This window comes from Adelges cooleyi, unplaced genomic scaffold, assembly GCF_023614345.1.
Source record: "Adelges cooleyi isolate 19-005CV unplaced genomic scaffold, UGA_ACOO_1.1 ACOO_flye_CR_arks_rails_tigmint_CR_PRNA_108, whole genome shotgun sequence".
Taxonomy (NCBI): domain Eukaryota; kingdom Metazoa; phylum Arthropoda; class Insecta; order Hemiptera; family Adelgidae; genus Adelges; species Adelges cooleyi.
Genome location: NW_026095761.1, coordinates 7,063,212 through 7,085,615, shown reverse-complemented (window position 1 = coordinate 7,085,615; position 22,404 = coordinate 7,063,212). Strand labels below are relative to the sequence as shown.

The window sequence follows — 22,404 nt, the reverse complement described above, 5'->3', positions numbered from 1 at the left end:
TCGATTAAACTGTTTTAGGTATAATACCATCGAAATTTATATATTTTGCTGTTAAATTTGTTTATTTTGTCTTATGGTATTTTCAATAAAATATAATAATTATAAATAGTTTTATGTACCTACTTAAATTTAAACCAATTTATCAACATACAGGGTGATCATTTTAACGAAATACACTCATTTTGTTGGAACATATAGTTTTTTTATTTTGAAAACATTTATATGTTATTCTACAATATTTAAAAACTACCAACTATTTATCTTTTTTTATATTATCCAAAGAATTAATTTCTGATTTGAATGTTTTATTTTAGCCTTTATAAATCTGTTCTACTAATATACAATTTTCTAATGTTACTAAGGGGCTGAACTAGAAACATATTGAATTGCTGTGGAGCTTGTATTTTAAATAATTTAAAAACTCAAAAGTTGTACATGTTGAATCCATTTTATTATATTTTCCTATCTATTTCATATATTATGTTTTCTGTTACAAAAATAGAATAATTTTAGACTAAATACATTTCATTTAATATATTATTGATATATGAAAACAATATAACGCTTGTATAATTAAACAAATAAACTTAACTTATAAACGGTTCTAAATTCTGTCACCATTTGAATGCTAATGATTAAATTACGTTACACAATGTATCATTTATTTTTGACTATCTAAAAAATCTTCTATAATTTCGGCAAATGCTATTGGATTATATTGTTTTATGTGACAAATTTTTTTCAAAACGTCACTAAATATTTCTTCTGTTATATTGTCTAAAAAACAAATTAAACATACTTTTAATACAAAAATAAATATTTTTCTTAAATTTTGTGAATTATAAACATCAGTTACTTATACATATTACATCATACACCATTGTGCAATAAAATTATATGTGCCAAAATTTTAAAAGAAATACCAGGCAAACACGAGTGAAAATTATTTGAAAAATGTATCATAATACAATTATTAATTAGTGGTTTATTTATATACTATGTTTTTGTCGTCCCGAACATACCTACTTAATTTTGTATAATTTACTTGAGAATTTTGTTTATTTCAAATTATGTATCTTATTATAATATGATTTTAATTTTGTCCATTTATTATAAATTGTCCATACCAATGTAAATCAACTGTCGAACATTAGCTGACGCTATAACTTATACAAAATATTAATAATTTGATGATATATTTTAGATATGATGCTTCGAGTATTTTAGCTGTTTTAAAATAAGTTTTCATCTTAACACAGAATAACTTATATTGCTGAAGGACTGATTACTCGAAGCGGAAGATATAGTTCGATGGGAACTATAAAATAACTATAAAAAAGTTTTATAATTTGTTTACTTTAATTGTGTGTGGAACTGTTAATTTGTATATATTATTCCCTACCAAAATGGTAGTTTTAAACTATAATCTAACGTGTTTTAAAGAATCAAGCTGTCAACATTTCCAAAAAAATTATTAAAACATATCTTCCATGTATCAAATGACACACAAAATTATTTAAATTTAAAATTAAATTAAAATGTTAATAAATTTATAAGGCCTCTAATCTCGAATTGTAGCGAATTTGTTTTATGATAAATTCTCAAACAAATATACTTATAATTTTTTAAAATACGAATAGTAATATTTAGGGCGTATTTGGGGGCTGGGACATTTTGATATTTTTTTTATATGTATTATCAACTTCTAAAGCTGTGACGGAGGAAAAGATAAAATGTTGGGAACGTTAGTATGTGATATTTGATTATCCAAAACTAGGGTACTAAATATTGTATAGACAACATCCGATAAAAAAGACAAAAATACACCACTAAAAATAAAACCATTCGAATGACAGCAATGAAATTACATTGAAGTTTAAAATCTATTTGTTAAATGGTAAATAAATTAAATTTAATGATAACTTACTTACATGTTTTCTTAATCGTAGATAATTATCTTTGAAGAATCGGTCTACAATATCTTCATTATGATTACCGACACACATTAATAACTCTTCCATAAGAAGACCATGATCTTTCTTATCGTGTTTATTAAATTTCATGGCAAACTTGAAAGCTTTTCGTATAGCCTAAAACATGATTTTTGAATTAATATACATTAGAGAACAATATTAATTAATAATTGAACATATTTAATGTTGTTTTTAATCAAGGTGTTCCTATTAAAACCTTGATTTTCCTTAAAAACCATACCTATACCCATTTTGTAGGTTATATCTTATTACAAAAGACCAATAAACTTACTTAAATAAAAATGTATTAAAAAAAAAATATATATATATATGATCAGCTTTAATTTTTTTTTAATAGATGGCTCCTATAATGGTTACAAAATGTACAGCACAAAAATAAAGACACGGATATATCTCCAAAAATACAAAATATTATATTTTAATAAAAAAAAGCTAAGCCAGTTCATAAAACCAATATCCTTACATTTAAATTTGTATAAAATAATATTTTTATTAATATTGAATTGTATTAGTAATATCAATATATTCAAATAGACGGTTAAGTAAAAAAAAAATTGAATAATGCCGAATTTATTTATTTGTTACTTATTTGTTTATTATATATTAACAACGTTCAAATTTTATACTGTAAGTTTTTTTTAATACCTAAAGCGATTAACATTATAGAAAATCCAAAAACATAATTATAAATATGTTTTATACTTAAATTAACATACCTTAATTTAAGTATTTCTTATGATACTTAAAAAACTAGTCTTGGTTTACCGTATTTTATTAATTAAAACACTTATTAAATTTATTATATAATCATAATTTAAGAAAAATGATATGCCAGGCTAAACAAAAATTTGACTTATAACGGGTTATACTTAACTGTTTATATGGAACAACTAAAAGTCTAATGCCGGGTTGCACCAAATATTTACACAGAGATAAACTCGTTTAACTGGGGTTAAAATAAATTAATTTGCATAAACCATGTTTTAAATGTTATTTGTCGTTAAAAATGTACTTTATCATGAGTTAAATTAGAGGGTCATTTATTGCTGTGTAAAAATGTATTTATAGTAAAATTTTGTTTTCAATATTTTGTGTTAAAGTGTTGATAATGGAAATGTGCGTTATCAGTTTATCATTGATTAGACGCATAGAGTAATATAGAGGGGCCGTTGTTTTCATAAATTGAAGCCGGAACTTCGACTCCTTTTTCAGAACTATCATTTTATAAAAATAAAATATTCTACTGTTTGGTTCATAGGTACCAACCTACGAAATACAGATAAAATATTATTTATCATTATTGATGATGTTAATGTCCTAAAAACCTTTAAAAATGCCCTAAAAATTCTAAAAATTAACTAAATTATTTTTATTTTTAATAATACCGATATAAATTCTTTTATAAATTTGTTAAAAATTGTAATATACATTTTAAACTTTTGGACGATTGAAAAAAGGTATGTACTGATACTTATCAAGTATTTATCTCAACAATATAATCTATAATTAATTATTAAATACAAACTACACTTGTTTACAATATTAAATAATTAATTAATTATTAACAAAATGCATGAATTACGTCAATTACGAATACTGTACAATAAAAACCAAAGGTAAAAATCAAGTATGATCATAATATTTCGTTTTGTAAGTAGTTGTGTGTAACTGACAAAAACCGTGATACCATTTGTTGATAAAATACAGTGCACCAGCATATCATATAATGACATTTTACAATATTTTAAACTATACAAAATGGTAGTTCTGAAAAATGAGTCTAAGTTCTGACTTCAATTTAGTTATACAGGCATTATAGGTAACGGCCCCTCATATTACTCTATGATTAGACGCTGTATGATAATAATATTAACTCATAACTGATACCATTTATTCGATAACCAGTATACTGGTAATAACCTGAATATAAAACAACGTTTTAGCAACACTCGTAAATTTAACACAAGTTAATTTAACAAAAGATAAAGTTTAACAAAAATTAGTTTATTACGGTGGTAAATAATTTACTAATAGATAACGACAAATTTGGTGCAACTGGGCATGAATATTTTAATAAACCTTTAATGGGTTGTTGTATTATTAGTATAAATCTTAATAATAAAATACTATGTAAATAAATTACTTGATCTGTCTCATCCAGGTCCATACAATTTCCAATGGAAATACATGTTAATAATATAATGATTTTAAAAATCATTTTAAAGTAAAAACGAATTGTAAGTTAAAACGAATCTCTTAGCTCTGTTGTATTCTATATAGTGAACAAAAAACCATTGTCTAATAAAATTGTACAAATATGTGTTTAAAAACGTTATACAGTGAAATTGTACAGTACACTTAGTCTAATACATACTTAAGTAAATAGTAAATAATCGAAAAATATTTCGATACGTTATCGTTGTTGTAATGATGACGTCTTTGTAGGTACAACATCACTGTTCTTCAAGTGCACTAATGTTTTACTATTCACAACAGTAACTGTGAAATGTAACCATGTTATTATACAAAAGAATTCATTTTAAAGACGATTACTGTCGGTTAGACATTATCAAAAATTACCTAAATCTTATTTTGTCAACATTTTTCAATTTTGTAATTATATATTAATACTTTTTAGAATATGTCATACAATTTTAGTTTTTAATTCCACGTTCATGATTTTATTTTGTTATAAGAAAAAAAACATTTATAGTAATAAATCATTTGATTTATTATCTTACTCAGATTTTGCCGGCATGACAAATCGCTGGCACGTGTCTATATTTTTAATTTTAATTTTGTCTTTTGGTTTAGTTTTTATTATGATATGAGAAAAACTATACTGTCAACACTTAAATGCGAAATAGTTGCCTAAAAACCTCTTTTAGTAGGATAGTAAAAACTATTTGTTGTTTTTAACGAAAATTTGTAATTTTGAATACTATAATTTTATAAAATTTTATTACATAATCAATTCCAAGCTTTTGCTGTACATTTTCAATAAAAAATAATAATTATAAATAGTTTTCTGTGCTTAAATTTAAACTAATTTATCAACATACAGGGTGATCAATTGTTGGAAGCCACGAGGAAAGAGGCCCTTAGGCAGACTTAAACAACGATGGTTTGATAAAGTCTCAAAGGATCTAACAACGCTAGGAGTTGGAAACTACAGGGAGGTTGCAACGGATATAGAAAGATGGAAGGAAGTGTGTGTTGCAGCAGTGGGCCTGAACGGCCTCTGAAGCTGGAAAAAAAATTGAACATTTTTAATGTTGTTTTTGCAATCAGGATGTTCCTTTAATACCTATACCCATTTTGTAGAGTTCTTTCCCCACATATTTTATACAATTTATTATTGACTATAAAAGTAAAACTTTAACTTAGGATCGACTTACAGTATTCTTACGCTGTACAGTAGCTTGTCTTATGGTATATTGAAATTATTTTTAAAAAATAATTTTTTTTTAAAATGATTATATACTTATATATATTGTTACTGTTAGTATTAGAAAAAATAATCTTCTAACTTATATACAGATTTTTTACTATACGTAATTAAAACAATTTAGGATTTTAACGTTTTTTAATAATAACATGTTTAAATATAAATAGTCTTCATATAAAAAAAATTATATCGGGCTAAACAAAAAAATAATTAATTAAAACACGGGGTACACTTAATTGTTTCCAAGTAACTGTAGTAGAAGTCTGTATATTATTTTATTGTTTTTATTTATAATTATAATAATTGATATGTTATTATTAATAATTTAAATTTTGTTACGCATCATACGGGTTTTAGTTTTATTAGGTAGTCTAAAAACTATATTGTCACAAATTACTTGATCTGTCTCATCTAACTCTACGCAATTGCCAATTGAAATGCACGTTATTAATAAAATTAATTTAAAAACCATTTTAAAGTAAATACTTAGATTTAATGTATTATTATTATGTTCAAAATTTTACCTGAGCGACAAAACAAATAACTCTTAGTACCCTTAACGCTCTGTACAGTATCTCTTACATTGTAAATTAAAAACAAATTTGAATAAAATTGTACAAATATTTAATTAAAATGTTTTATTGCGATTTTATATTGTATACCTAGTCTGCAAAATTATACTTTGAAATGAAAAACACTTAAGTAAACAATAAATAACCAATAAACATTTTTATATCTATGTGTTACTTATTTAACATAGAGATTTATGGAAAGCTAAAACCTTGAAGTATATTTTGTATTAATTTATATTTTCCCTCCTCGAATGGACCTCTGATAGTCATGATAATATATTTGTAGTTTTATGTGTAAACTACTCATACATTATTACAATAATAATAATTATTATGAAAAACAATTTATCTTAATTATGATGTAGAGTTAGTAAACGAATAATAAGATAATTTTTCGTATTATAGTACTTATATAAACCGTAAACGATACAAATACAACAATAACAAAAATATAATAACATTTTTGTGTTTTTCAAGATATATTTAGTTGTTTCAATAGTTCGTATGGTGACTAATATTCAAAATTTGTCTTTCTTACTCTTTTCATATAATAAACTATACTTTGAATCTTTTATAATATTGACCTCATGCTTATAATTAACATGTGAAAAAGGAAAAGTATAATAATGCCATTTTAAAGATTATATTAAATATATGTTTATTCATGTTCTATATTTTTACAAACTTGTTCAAACTAGCACTGACCTTTGTTTCCTTAATGCGTTTTTTTTAATTGTATTCACCTACTTATTAACTATAAGGCACAAAACCTTTATGCAAATTAATGAAACCATGCAAAATATGAAGGTTATATTTATATATGAAATGAATTTATTTTTAACTTATTTATGTGGGTTTTATTTTGATCTATAATAGTATACAGTAAACAAAACAAATTAGAATAGACTTAAGATTGATCGAAAATCAACCGAATATTTTAAACGGGCGTTGGTATGAGCTCAATGAAAAGAAAATTATAACTAATGGAATAATATGCACTATTCTATAAAGTATAACCCAATGATTTTCTTAAAGATAAAAGTCTTTTAATAGCTCCCTCATCTCACTCGTTTGTATACAAGTAGTAATTTGTAAAATGTATTTCCACCTGAAACACTATTTTTGGTAAACGTAGCAAAATGGATTCTTATGAAAAAAAAAATCAAATATACCTTTATAGGTACGTGAGACATGGCCAGTGTAGTTTAAGTATAGTATAACGATGTACCAGGCAATTATATATAAAAGGAATCCACTAGAAAATCATAATTATTATACAACTAACGTACAAATATAAAACCATTTCTTTTAAAATAGTGTCTTTGACAAAAAAAAAAAATTCTGTTATACAGTTTTTAATTAAAAACTTATAGAGAAAATATTTTATGAGCTTAGTAAAATAGTATAAAGTAATATTTTTCTCAGCTCCTCACGGAAGCTGAAAATATTTATATGGTGATTAATTTTTAATTACAGCCTTTTGGTTAAGTGAGTGGTTTTACATGTATGTTTAAATAGTTTGTCTGTCTAGACTTTTTTATATTTTATAAAATATGTCATTACAATATTACAACCTTACGTAACTCGTGTTCTTATTGTTAAGTAGTTGTATTTCAAAATGCCAATGTATACATTATATTATAATAGAACGTGTGGAACATGTTTAAGCCACAAATTATTACAAAGACATTATGGCTTTTGATAAACTTCTCCATCTTTTGGCGTGCTGGTTGTTTCACTGATTTGTAAGTACTGACCGTCATTTAACTTAAAATATTATTATATTGATAATTCATTTTCAGCATTAGGTTCCATACTGTTATTTGTCATTAATCATGTTAATGAAACTATATCAATAACTAAAAAGATCTTAGGATCTTTTATCAACAGGTTATAAATATCTTTTCGCTAAAAAAAACTTATCAGTAAAAATATGTTTTTTCCCTTTTTTATTATTTAATACACTTGCTGAATACTTAAGTGATTTCTGTTAATTTAGATTATTACTCAGTATAACCATGGAACATGTCTAACACCGAACATATTATAATATACCTATATAGAAGGGTAATTCATCGTTTTATTGCAGAAACAATAATTATTAAAATAATAATTCGTTGAGATTTATTTGTCACAGACGTCAGATACGACATTAGCAAGTATAATATTTTAATAAAATATTAGTTTATTTTCCACGAATTCCAGTTGTTGTATTGAGATTTTTGACTGAATCTAGGTAAAAAAACATAATTTCTTGATATTTCTTTTTTACAACAATATTAATATTCAAGAAAACCATACCGTTTCTTTGAAAGCTGTTAAAAAAAATACATAGGCTTTATCGTTTTTTTTTTTTTTTTTTAATAGATATTCTTTGAGTTATTAATAATTTTGGTTGCGTATTAATTTGCATATTCGATTAGTTTTAATGAATTCTGCCTACCAAAATTCATACAATGGCGTCTTTTAACAATAATTTTTGACCATTTCCATATCGTTTTGGTTTTACTTAATTTTTTTAAATAAAAACAAGTACGCAAACTGCACGGTGTATAATCAACGGGGCCGGGGCCGCCTTTACTAATTTTGACTTGAACACAGTATGGTTAGTGTTAAAAATAAAACACATGTACATATATATATAAGTCAATACAAATGTTCAAAAAGATGTTCGATTATGTCAACTAGTCACCAAAATTAATGTGTCATTCTACGCTTACGTAAATATTTGAAATGACCATGTTTACATCATTGGTTAAAAAAATACGTACACCGTGAATGTGTAAAATAATATACACTTGTGTACTTAATGTCTAAAATGCCAATGCCAAATTTTAAAGAAAAAAATAAGTAAAGCCGTATATACGTTATCGAAAAACCGCATTTCAAGGACGAAAATAACAATTGTAAAAATCAAAAAGATGAGTTGTATAAAAAAAAAAGTTATTTACTGGACTTAGTAGGACATAAATCTCATTCAGAAAAATATATTCAAAGAAATATCATACATCTTATGGTAAGGATAATAATGTACTGTGTAATATATACATAATTCGCAGTATCCTACTAACAAAGACCTCTTAGAGGAATTTTAATTGTTCAATGTTGCTATTTAGTTGTACTTTAGAATATACACTTCAAATATAGTTTAATTGTATATGAAGATAAAAAAATACATATTAAATAATTGTAGTTAATTATACTCGTAATTGATGTATATATATATTTGTTTTTATTTAAACAATTTATGTTTTAAAGGTGTGATTTTTCTAAAAACGTAGACTGGTCATTATTCAGTTTTGAAAAAATATATTTTCATACCGTTAACATCGTACATTTATATTTTATAAAAACAATATCCTTTATTAAAGAATGCTTAACGAACCGGGCTTTTAGATTTAAAAAAAATATATTTTTTAAATTAGTTAAATTTTACGACGAACCTCGTTTTTACGAAAAATAAAAAAGTATTATAATATAAAATCTGGAGGGGAGGGTGTAAACCAAACATTGTGGTTGTAGAGTTTTAACCGACAAGGTTGTATATTATAATATCTAAACTTGTCACAATGATAACCAGCCGCAACAGGCCGTCGACGGTGGGTGTTTATCGTGGCCTGGTTTGTGCGTGTGCTATGATTGCGCAACGACCTAAATTCGTTTTCCGTACTTGACCGTGTAATTGACCAAAAGGGTGAGTTTGGGCAACACAGTCGTTTTGTACAAACCACTGGGGAATGCGATTATCGCCCAACTGATGGTCGGCTACTGTGTGTTTTATCCGATCATTAATCATACCATAATTCCGGTAACGACAAGAGGTCCCCGACCAAATGCTGGAGAGGGAATGGAGAGCAGAGACACTTTGGCACTCGCCGATTGAAAATTAGCACCTTCCTACCCTCCTCGGATATAATATACATAATGGACAACTTATACATTTGTAATGTAAAACGTAATGGGTCGTCAGATTTTATAAATTCATAATCTATGCTCCAAACGCTTCCTAAACGGGTAAAAATCCACACAGTAACAATATTTTATAAAATCCCCGCTTCATAAACGAAATATATTTATTAATACTAGCTACTGAAGTGGGGTCGCTGGACTCTTATGAAGTATTCGTGTTTAGTAAACATTAACTATTCGGTTATTGAATATTTTATGTGCACAGATTTTAAGTAAACTTGTTTGATAATAAACAAAATAAAAATTACACGCTGACTTTTTTTTATGTAATTGAACGTCTGTCTGGACATGGCAAAACCTTATCGTTGCAAACTTTTCTCTACACGTGTGAACGGCTACAAGCATTCAAAGGGCGATCCGGCGATAATGTTACCGGAACCGGACGGACGTGACTAGAAACGAAGTTAAGGGCGGCCCGATATGATTTCTTCCCGAAGCCGGGCCAATTCGATTGGATTATTATTATTAATCGTGCGATTCATTATTCCCAGCAGCGAGCAACCCGAGAGGCCGGAATTAAAAACTTCCACTCTGCGCCAGCTGACCGGCGTAACAACCGTTTGCATTAATTATAATAATAACAACCATCATTATAATATAACGTTTATAATAAACACCGTCGATGATGATGATGGTGGTGTAAATAAACCGCTTTGGCCCGCGTTATGCCACTCCGGTCTGGGAAAAACGACGCCGGGTCGCCGGCCGTCTCCGATTGATCGATTCCCCCTCGGTCGCCTCACCACTATCTCCATAACCACCCCTATCACTGGCACGGCTGAGTATAGCAATAGGGGCGCAAGCGCTAACCCTCCCCAGCCCCGACTTGGCGGCCCACGGTGACCACTTTGTCTCCCCTCGCCTGTGTAGTCTCACCTATCGCCCCGACAGGACACAAAGCTCGCGTGTTGCTGTTGCTCTACAAAAACAACATTTATACTAATGGCAATTTGTTTAAATGGACCTACAATATATTTGCAACAACTTTCCCAGTAAAAACTAACAATTGTTTTTGCTCCTTTAAAGACCAATCGTCAAAATTTCGATTAAACGGCATTACGTTAAAAAACAATAAATATAATATAACAGAAAAAAATTTTTGAGTAAATTAGTTTTTCTATAAATACCCAAAAACAATCATAACATAGGTCCCTTTTTTTCAGCTACAAATTTATATGACACTTGTAAAAATTGTGTATTTGCTTATTACGTATCTAATAAAATAAATGAAGTAAATATAAAATAAAATAAAATAATATAATAAAACCCAATTGAAATAAAAAAAATAGAATATTTAATATAATATAATTTTTTTTTAATGTAAACTAATGTGTTTTATCAGTTTTTGATTAAAAAATTACGGTAAATCAAAAACCAAATTTCCATGAAATTTGATCACATGAAAAGTACAATATTTTACTTATGCATTTTTCGAAGCGCTACCAAAATTTTTACCAATAACAATTAGGTATTTGTACCAATATCATAGACTTGAGTACCTTTTATATTACAATAGAGCTTCTACAATCGAAGATGATACGACGAAGGGATTTATATGACCAAAAGATATGTTAACATAAGAAAATTAATGGTTTACAATATAACGATTTTGAATCGTCACGAAACTATCTCATGATGGCGACATTGGTTTTTCAAGACCTGTTACGATATTTGGTGATAGTAAAGCTATCTTGTCAAGTGTATTATGAATTTGGAATTTTTCATCAAATTCGTGTAGAAATAAAAAATATCTCACTCCGTTTCATAAATGGTGAATAACTTCCATTTACGGTGAACTTGTTTTGGGTTTATCAAGTTTTGCTTTTTAAACCCAAAGGGCGCGTTAACCGAGCCAAGGTCGGAAAACTCTAACTAAAGTTTAGGGGGAAACTAAAAAAATAAAAATGGAAAGTGAACTCGGGAAAGCGGCTTTTTGTTTCTTTTTTGCCAATCATTTATGGGTGTGTTGTTTTCCCACTTAAACTATATGTTTTGGCAGAGACAACAGCGTTCATACAACTTGTTGCCGGTTAATTACTATAGTGCTCACCGCTCGCTGAGATGGTATAGGGTAAAAAAACATTGACTACGTTTTTTTCCTCACTTGTATATTAATTGAGCCACAGGTTTCCCAAGTTTCTTTCTTACTCTTACTTTATGAGGGCGTCGCACCGTCCATTTTTAAGAAGTGAAGTATAGGCAATTTTTTACAATATCTTAATTTAAAGGTTAAACTGTAATGTGTAATTATTATTTCAATAACGAGGACTGTATTTTGGTAGTTAATTTATTTTTTAGACTTATCACAGCATCCTTGAAAGCTATTTAAAAATGTTTTTTCATCTCAACATGTTTAAGCAGACTGAAAATAACTCGCTTAATTTTGGTTGTAGAGTAAAAGCACCCATTATAAAATTAAAAGAGAATAATATTCCGGAGGGCAAGACGGTGCGTGTTTTTCATTATTCTAAGTATAACGCTCAATACATAGTTTAGAAATAACGACTATTTTAACATTTTTATATGACTGTAACTTTTCCAAAAATGATTTTTTTTTTAAAAAACGAACCATCTTGCCCTCTGAAATTATGTCTTCTTTTAATTTTATAATGTGTGCCTTCACTCTAAAACTAAAATTAAGCGAGTTATTTTCAGTCTGCTTAAACATGTTTTTACCACTGAAAATCACCGGTGCGACGCCCTCTTAATGGAATTTTAATGTGGAACGTTTTCAAACTATTGAGAAAGTTTTTTTTTTAATTCCTTATTATTTCCTGGCCATGGCGGCTAAACAACTTTATTAGTTGTGTTTTATATTCTATTGGTGTTTTTAATTGTACTGCTATTGTAATTGTTACACGGCGTATGGAATAGGCAAATTAGCTACAGTGGTGTAATAACATTTTTGATAAGCCTACATTATGTACAGGAATAATATTGTAAAATCAACAAAAACAATTTTCACTTCTACTTCAAATTATCCTTAAGCTTTCGCTATTCATTAAACATTTTACAAATAATTAAACTTCTAGACAATTATTTAGTGGAGGATGGTTTTTACTGGGATATATTGGAAAATTTAGGTCGCGTTGTTGTCACAACTTGTTTAGAAATTTATAATCGAAGCTAAAAGGTTGTAAGATAAATTGTTGTAGCCAGTCATCCGCGTCATTATGATTTGATATTTTTTTGTGATTGAACTGAAATTTGAACCAGTCGACTGTGGTTTGTTGGTTGAATAATAAAAACAGTTACGAAGATACTCCCTTCCTCGTCCCCGGCCGACAACCCATATTTTAAGGTTCAAAAAATATAACTGATGTAATTTTTCTTTCCCGAGGTCGGTGAAAAAAATCGTTAAATCCAGCCCAGTCGAGTGAACACCAATGAACATGGATCGCTAGGTCTAACAGTTTAGGACGTATTATAATAGCTGAGCGGCTTAGCTTTTTTTTCTTCTATCCTTCTATCTTGACGGATCGCTGATTTTGTATTAAAGACACTTTTTTTTATTTTATATTTAACAAACGAGAGACGAAAATCATTTTGATTTCATAGAACTGATCTTACGGTTCGTTATGCGCTCTAGTTTGTCAACAATCCGTCGGGTATGAGAATATATTGCCAGTTGAGGGTAGTGTAAACACTGTGTGTGCTGTGTAGCCCTTACTTGATCTTTAAAACTTGATCTTGGTCTCTTCACGGCAACGCTGTTACTGTATTGCAATTTAAAAATGTGTTTTGGGTCAATGTGTTATGTGAATAGAACATCTTTAATCGATATGTCAAAGCTTTTACAACTATCCGATTGGCTTGCATTTGCCTTACTTTACCCTTTTTGTATTTTTATCATAATCTTAGTCATAGATCGATCATCAAGTTCAACAATTGGCTTAAAATTTAAAACAGTTATTGTGAATACCTTAAATAAAACCTAAGCTATATACAGGTGTTTTGCGAGAATTTGGCGGTAAAAATATTGTAAGTTATTGGTAGACATTTTAATTTGATTTGAAAACTTTTATCATAAACCATAATTTAGGTCCATGCGCTGGTCATATTTCAATAAATATTTTTATTTTTTTTACACAGAACTAAATTATATATTTTTAATTATTATAGTTAGTGGAATAGACAATTGATTAAATCAATATTTTCAGAAAAATAAATTTATATTGTTTTCTCTGTACTCACTCATCATTCTTTTCTCAAAAAATCGTACAAAGGAGTGCGACAGTATTGAAACATTGTTAAAGTTAAAGTGTGCAGACATTATCAGAAAAAACAATCTGAGACTAGATAATTTTACTTTCTCACGCTAATCTATAGTTTTTAATATACTTAAATTTTTATTTTTTGTTTACCTTTCAATCTACCATACATATAAAAGTTTCTAACCTTAGAACGTTTAGCGTTTGTTTTTAACAGACTCTACTTAGTTAATGAGTCTGTGTTGTACAAAGATCATTTTTTTATTTTAAACAACCACGACTAAACTTTCAAATATTTGTGGTTCTTACAAATATTTAGATTAATTTTAACATTATACTATTACTCGTCACAACAGTTTTTTCCTTATGAAACTATAGTGGGAATTTCAAAAGTCTAAAGATTTTTATTTTACTAGAAAAAACAGTGTACTCATAATAAAAATTTTAAGAATATAATAGCACGCTGTACAACATTATTTCATTTTTTTTTTTTTTGAGACGAGAAGAACATTACATACATATACTTTTTGATTTTTTATAGCCAAATTCGAACCTGTGCTCAGATTTGCTAGTAGAAAATCTTGATTTCTACTACAGCTAGTGCCATAAACTGCTAATATCGGCTTTCTGTACGATACGAAGGGTAACGAGATTCTTGTTATTTTTATAGGACCAGACTTTATTTAGTTTTTTAACGATTCGTCTTTAGCTTTATAATAATATTTCCAGGAATTTATCTTAGATTACATATTGCGTGAAACGTGGCACGTGTTTAACGTAAAATAATCTTTTTAAAAGCCAAACTCGGCACTTGCCGACTGTATTCGAACAAAATCCAAGTGTTTTTTTCTCGGAATCATTTTGTTTGCTGAGCTTGTATAAGCGTATATTAGGTATTTGTTGAAAACTTTATGTGTAAAGCTCGTTGAATTTTATCTATTTCATAGTAAACAATTTATCGAGAAACGGTGCACACATAATGTAACAATCATCAAATATCTTCTCATTGATCTTTTAATAATTTGTAAATAATATAAATTAGTAGATATAATAAAATTAAACATCATAATAAATACCATAGATAAGGCATAATATACAGGCTGGACAAGATGACTTGAGGTATGTTTAGATTAATTAAATTGGTTACATCTTTTATGTAAACGTTTGTTTGCTCAATTGAGATAAAATATTAATTAAATGAAAAAAAAAAATGGATTGGTAATTTAGTCCATTTGATCTTACTTCTATAATTGTCCATATTATTCTACTACGTGAACCCTGCTGTACAAAATATCAATATAAAAGAAGAGTATGGGAACTATTTTCTTACTAACACATTTAGTAAAATAGGATTGAACTCATATTTTAAAAATCAGTAAAGAACCTTAAACAATATTAAATAATTGTTTGGCCCCAATTCAAGATCTGGTTCTCTTCATAAGCCACTCAACAAAGTATATATTTTTTAATAAATATTTTCTTTGAATTGCACAGAAACAAACAGTAAATCTATGCACGACTATAAACTATTTAAAAATATACTAGCAAAGTTAAAAAAAAAATGAATTAAAAAAATTGAAAAATTATAAATTGTTACAACAAAATTAGTAGACATTTGTTGGTAGTTACTAGTCAGTACTCCATTAAAATATTCGCCTTAGAAATGTAGTTTAGTAACATCAGGTTTATGTTTACTTTCATCTTTGTTATCCTTATTAAACTTTTATTTTAATTTGCGTAGTAGCTTCCGTTTTTACACCTTTCAGTAAGTTTGTTTAGTGTTTTCGAGTAAATATTAATAATTTAGCTAATCAGAGCACTGAAGTGATAAGAATGATGATCGATAAAGAGAAATATGAGAATAATTGCAAAAGATCTGACAAGGATACCTCAGGAGTAGGATTTCTTTCTAAACTATATTACAGAACAGATGTAAATAGAAGGGTCACATTCAATGTAAACAAAAAAGGTGACGGCCATTTTGTGACGGACTATTTAGTATTAAATGTTACATATATACACAACAAATAACAATAATATTATATAGACATAACATATTATAGTGGAGTAGCCTTAAGGAGATGGCCGCCGCGTTTTTGTGTGATAAGTATCTTCCTCGTGTTAATTTTTACCAGTGTCCAGGGCCTGACTATACAACGTTCATGTGTAATTTATTAATGCTGTTTTTAATTGCCTTAAAACTTGTTCGTGTTCTAAACAGTAGTTTTGATAAAATGTTTACAACTCGACTGATTAATGCGTTAATCTGGGCATTAACTCGCAGAGCTGTGATGAACTATATTCGTGATATGAGTTGCGACGAATGATTATTTAAAAGTTTAGTAACACTCCGTGTTTAATATTACATATAAAGGTTATTAAGCTATCCTAGTGGGATTATACCGTGCGTTTGTATTGCGCACACGTTTTACTAAATTATTTCTCCGACACTTTCCCTGGACTCGTTGTCTCGTGGCACTCGCTTACAAACTGCGTTTAAAATTTTAGTTGTGAACTCTGTTACAATTGTCACAAAATACTAATATGTCAACACACAGTTCGTATCTGGATCGAAAGTCTCAATTCGCAGTGCACGAGGTTATGTTTTTCGCATCGATGATGACACGTCTTGCTATTCTCGGTAGGAAAACATACAGCTTTGAGGCGTGTGTCTATCATGAACGTTCCAAAAAAAAACATCTCAAATCGCTCTGACGTTTTCAAGTTGTAATACCTGCTAAAGATGAAACTTGAAAAACGAGAACAGTTTGTCGTAGAGAGGTTTCTTGATTACAAGTGGTATATAAAAAACAAACGTTTTAAACTTTTCCCATTCAAAGTATCAATCGCGTATAAATTATTATTAAACGGAAATACTATTCGTGTAAATCAGCCAAACTGAATAAAATATGTCATGTTTGCAACCACGCGAAATACAATATTATTACTGGGTGATTAGATTTGTTTAAATTGTATAGGTATTTTTTTACCATTACATAAACCTCGTGACATTACTTAATTCGCTATGAAATATGAGACGGTATATTCTTCTTACTCAAATTCGTATTTATGTAATTGAGTCCTAATTAAATCACTATTTTTTCCCGCCAACAAAAAGAAACAAATAACCTATATTGATAAAACCAGTAACCAGTTACATAACCAGTAATTGGTAAATATTTCAATCATACACAAATGAATATAGCTATATTAACAAAAATATAAAAGAACAGATTTTTCTAATGACTCTTCGATTTTTTTTCTTCCATGAAAGTAGTAGTTTTTTTTATTGTAACGTGGGGAAATGATTAAAGTATAGTTAGGTCGGTTATTTGGTTAGAATCAATATTTAATTTGACATTTTCATGTAGTATAACATTTCAACAATGTGTTAAAAAACATATTATAAATCAATTAATTATGGACAAGTAACTACGGACGGGCCATATGTACTTTCATAACACAATAACACCCAAAGATCTCCCTGATGTGAGACCTATGGTATCTCATAGGTTATAATAATTGTAGAATTATATTTACACACAGCAGACGAATAGGTGCAGTGTAAGTACAGTAATTCATGCATATATGATATAAGAATATTACAGATTTAGATAGGGATTAAATTTATACAGGCATTTTTCTAAAAAATGTAGGTAAATACTAGAATAAATTCAAGAGTTATAACGAATACAAATACAAACATTCTATCTAACACGTTTTAGGTATAAAACTAAAAAGATGTCATAACGTTAAATATAATAACTTGATAACGATTTGTATAATTACTTATTTATAAAACCTATACATATATTAAAGCACCAACATAAGCGTTCGATCTAACTATTTAAGAATTTAGAAGTAATTAGGAAAAACGTATCAATAATAATTTAATTGATTACAATAATAGATTTCAATGTATAACATGGACCATCAGGTGCAAAACTGGGACTCAAAGTCGGCATTAACAATTTGTTCTCTAAGAGCTATAAAAGTTATTTTTAAAACTTTTATCAATTTTAAAATGAGTAACAGAACGGATCATTTTAAAAATAGGGTAAAATTATTCCGACAGCTTCCTTGTTTAAAATAAATTTTAGTTATAAATTCGTAGCATTATTATTTTTAAATATGAGTACTGTTAACCATAATAACTTAATATACTTACTTCATATTTTGCCAGTAACGATATTCCAGTATTGTTAATATTATTACAATTTTTTATTTATCGCCAAAAAAGCTTAACCACCCGAACGTCCATTATAATCAAATGACAGGCACGATTAATTAAAATGGACAGTAACAACAAAAAAAAAACGCTGACTTTATTCTATTGACAAAAACATTATTTATTTTATCCCTAAAAATATAAAAAAATTATAATATAGTGTTTTAGTGTACTACGTCGTTTTTTTACAATATTTGTTTTAATTAATAAAAAAAAAAGAATGTCAAAATATAAAGCCATAACCGTGTTCAGCAATATTTCAGTGGCTTATTACAAATTTTATTTGGATATTTTTCATGACCAATACCGATATATGTTAATTGGCAGATATATTTTGTAGATGGGAATTCTTTAAATATTAAATATTTCTATCATATCACAACAAAACTTCAAGAAAGTATCAATACTCATAATATGATAATACACTAATGACAGTTATTAGGCATTATATGATCTTGCTCTGATGAAACATTACACTGTCAGAAAAGTAGAAATGGATGAAAAAATACTGGATTTGAGAGGGATTAAGATGGATAAAAAGACGTACGTGACAGGTGCAAAAGAGAAAAAAACACAGTGTTTTATTAAACATATAATGTAATGACGACATAGGGTAACAGCAAAGTCAAAGGAGTGATACTAAAATACTTACTCATGAAACATATACAATATTTTTCTATAGTAACGTAAATTTTGTTTTGTTTAAAAAAAACCAGAAGTGGCAAGACATCCGACCCCAAAATTGCTTGGAGGTGTCTTTTTATAAAAACATATTTTATTCAGAACTAGTAATCGGACCAATCATAATTGGCGTTACATTATTTTACAATAAATAGGTAAATCATATAATAATAATTTATGTAGATTGATATTTAACGTTTAAAAATTACCCTTTGAAATTATATTTTTAATCAATATTACCCATTGATTTTACTTAAACAAAGTACGTTTTAATTAAAATAATTTGTTCATAGATAAAATTACTGTTAAGTCAAATTTCGATTACCCAGCATGTTTTTGTCCAAAACGATAGGCACCGTTCGATCTTCTGTCATGATAATCCCATGGGCCATTGTAGGTGTTCCCGAGCATAAACCATTCCCGGAATTGTTAATAAAAGCCTTAATTGGATAGGTCTCTCGTATCGAGGGAAGGGAAAACAATTGGCCGTGTTATTAATGGGTTTCTCCGTCCGACGGCGGTCGGTGGGAATTTACTTAGGAATTCCCATAACGAGGTGCGTTTAACGGTATCGTTGCAACCATCCCGGATTGACGTGGGCCATCCAATTTAACGAATTCCTAACTCTTTATTTAAACGAGTGGTATTTTTTTAAAACATGGTTTATTTTTCTCTTTCAACCGGTGTTATCCGACATTTACATTATAGGACTAAACAAAATATAATTTACACCGACACCGATAGGCAGTTCTAGATTAGGGCAACCCAAACGGTATAATATCTTACTAAAAAACATTTGAGATAAAACGTTTGAAAATAATTGATTCATTTACCGCCCAGAACCGTTGCACTATCCGATGTCATGCGATGATAATTATTATATAATCCAATATTATTACAATATAATATATTATTTAAGCCACGCCGGTAATGGGGTCTTCATCCGGGTGGTATGCGTATAATAATTTTGCCAGTGGTGTTTTTGAAAATTAATTGAGTTTCAGCAGAGTAAATTATAACAATAGTATGTATATGAATTGTTTTGATGATCTAAACTGTTATTTGTCACGTACTCTCTACATAATCGAATTGTCATTATATGTATTACATGTATTATTTGTCATTTAACATTATTCTATAGAAAGAGATGGGTTCAGTCGATAATGACGCTTAGAGCATAAAGAATTCTGGCTTAAAACTGTAGTATCTGAGCGCAAAAAAAAAGGAAACGTTAAAAAAATGTGTATCATGGGACACGCGATTTATGTGAAACATAGATATAATGTTATATATAGTTTTTCTCTAAACTATTATCGCGTCGGATATTCAGTCCAGGAAAAAAATTTAGTAGCACTTTTAACCAGGAAAACTCTTGTATTTTTTCCTTATTCCTTTTTTTGCGCACTATTTAAGGTGTTGAAATTTAACTGTGAGTGTCACAGTTAAATCGTATTGCTCCCAATTTTTTTATATGGACATTGTAAAAAGTTATCGAAAGACAGTCGCAATCGAGAGAAATTTGCAACGTATAAAGCGAGACCGATGTCATCGAAACGTTGATTGGAAACGCGTATGTCAACGTTGTTATTTTGCTCTTAATTTCATAATTAATAGATGGTTATCACGCGTTTAGTGAATTTGGTGATTGACCAATGCTAGTGGTAGATAACAGACTAAATTCGTAGGATCTAATTTAACTATGTTGGGCTACTAACAGGCTATATTCGTCAAACACTTGGCTGGTGTATATCGGCTATTAAATCCACGGACTAATCGAAGATAGCGTTTCAATCGCGATAAATCGGTGCTGGTTTTGGCCGACTTCCAAACGTCGGGCAGATGAGTTGTGGGAATTATTTTGTTGATGGCAACTCGGCTTTCGAAGACATAAAATACACGCGGCCAAACGATTTGGCAAATGGAACGACAAAATGCAAATTCCATCGCGTTTCAAGAGACGAACCTGTCGGTGGAGTCGGTTTAATTATCTGTTTTCTCGTCAGGGTCGAATCGCCGGCTCGGTCCATTCCCACGCTTCGGATCCATTAATCTTAATTTGCAGAGCTCCACGACGGTGGAATAGAAAATGAGAAATAACCGGCCCAGCTGCAGGTAAAAACGAACTGCTTAAGGAAAGAGAAAAAACTAATTAATCCACCGCCGCGGCTGATCGAACTAGTAAATAACCGAATTACACTGTCAAACGCAAAAGGCCCGTGCCAACACATTGATATCGATGCGCCCGACCGACGTCTGTCGCCTTAAGTGGATTACCGACGTCAGTTTGTAATGCGAAAACATAATAAAATATAATTTTATATTTAATCAGATCGAAGGGATTCTTTACGGACTGATCATTGCTCGACGGAACAGCCGGTCGCAATCGGATATTCCAAAAAACGCTGTCACAAAACCACCGTCTTTCACCGTCGAGACCAAATGAACCATTTGAATGGGCCAGGGTGACAAATTATATTGTGTCGTTTACCCGACACCCTTTAGCTTAACTAAATGAGTTGATAAAAATAATAAACTAATGGATGGACTGTATGTTAGTGGCGAATGAATTTATAAATGAAAATTGCCGTTTGGTTTTAATGCTTTAAAAATACTTTGCTATTGCAATTAAAGAATGACTCACAAATTACCTATTTCTGGCCAGAATCTAACAAGAATTACACTTAACATTTACTAATTGATATCGTTTAAATACAACGTTACATATATACATCAAGAAAATAAATACACAGATTAATTTAACGATACCACAAGCCGGTTTCGCTGCTGCTGGTTGTGGTTCGTTGAGCTTCGATAGAATTCGGCGGCAACACAAAATTATTTGACAAAGTCTCGACGACTAAATTGTGCTTCGACGTTAACACAAAGAAACGACTTGATTTAATAACACTCGATGACCAAAAATTGTGCTTCGACGGTAACACTATTACAAAATTGACGGGTTTTATTTACACGTGCGAACGGAGCCGCGCACGGGAGACGACGACTGGGAGCCGACGACCTTAACCTATACCGACAACAACAACATGATTAAGTTGACAACTTCATGTCGTTGTGTTATCAGCGATCGTGCACGGCCGACCAGTTACAACGTTGAGTTGTCAACTAGGCCGCAACACCATTGTCAGTTTTTTTATCATGACGTTCAAAAAATATATGCATACCATTCCTGCTATCAGCATTGAGATAGTATGTAATTTGTCGCTTCGTACTCAGCCAATTTATGCGAACTACTATGTTGAAAATTACAAATTTTGATTTTATTGTAGTAAATTAAGTACGA

The 22,404-nt window shown here is 29.2% G+C and overlaps 1 protein-coding gene across 9 annotated transcripts; it reads right to left on the bottom strand.

Annotated features, from left to right (window-relative positions):
- Nucleotides 1-252: 252 nt before the first annotated feature.
- LOC126839505 (uncharacterized) lies at nt 253-22,046 on the bottom strand. 9 transcript variants are annotated; one of them, XR_007685907.1, is made up of 6 exons: nt 5,840-5,960; nt 4,575-5,241; nt 4,369-4,493; nt 4,138-4,266; nt 1,932-2,090; nt 253-777 (listed from the first exon to the last, which is right to left on the bottom strand). XR_007685907.1 is itself a non-coding variant. In XM_050574855.1 (3 exons), exons 1-3 carry the CDS (start codon nt 5,912-5,914, stop codon nt 662-664), a joined length of 354 nt encoding a protein of 117 aa, XP_050430812.1. In that variant the 5' UTR covers nt 5,915-5,960; the 3' UTR covers nt 253-661. The 9 variants fall into 9 exon arrangements, 2 of the variants coding, with proteins under 2 accessions (XP_050430812.1, XP_050430803.1); XR_007685909.1 differs by lacking the exons at nt 4,575-5,241; nt 5,840-5,960 and adding an exon at nt 5,967-6,040; XR_007685908.1 differs by lacking the exon at nt 4,575-5,241 and having other exon boundaries at nt 4,138-4,292.
- Nucleotides 22,047-22,404: the final 358 nt, after the last annotated feature.

Coding starts and splice junctions, on each gene's coding strand:
- LOC126839505 (XM_050574855.1), bottom strand. CDS start 5,914: ATGGTTTTTAAATTAATTTTATTAATAACGTGCATTTCAATTGGCAAT. Junction 2,091..5,839: donor AGTTAGATGAGACAGATCAA/GTAATTTGTGAC, acceptor ATCATGTTTTAG/GCTATACGAAAAGCTTTCAA. Junction 778..1,927: donor ACGATTAAGAAAACATGTAA/GTAAGTTATCAT, acceptor TTTGTTTTTTAG/ACAATATAACAGAAGAAATA.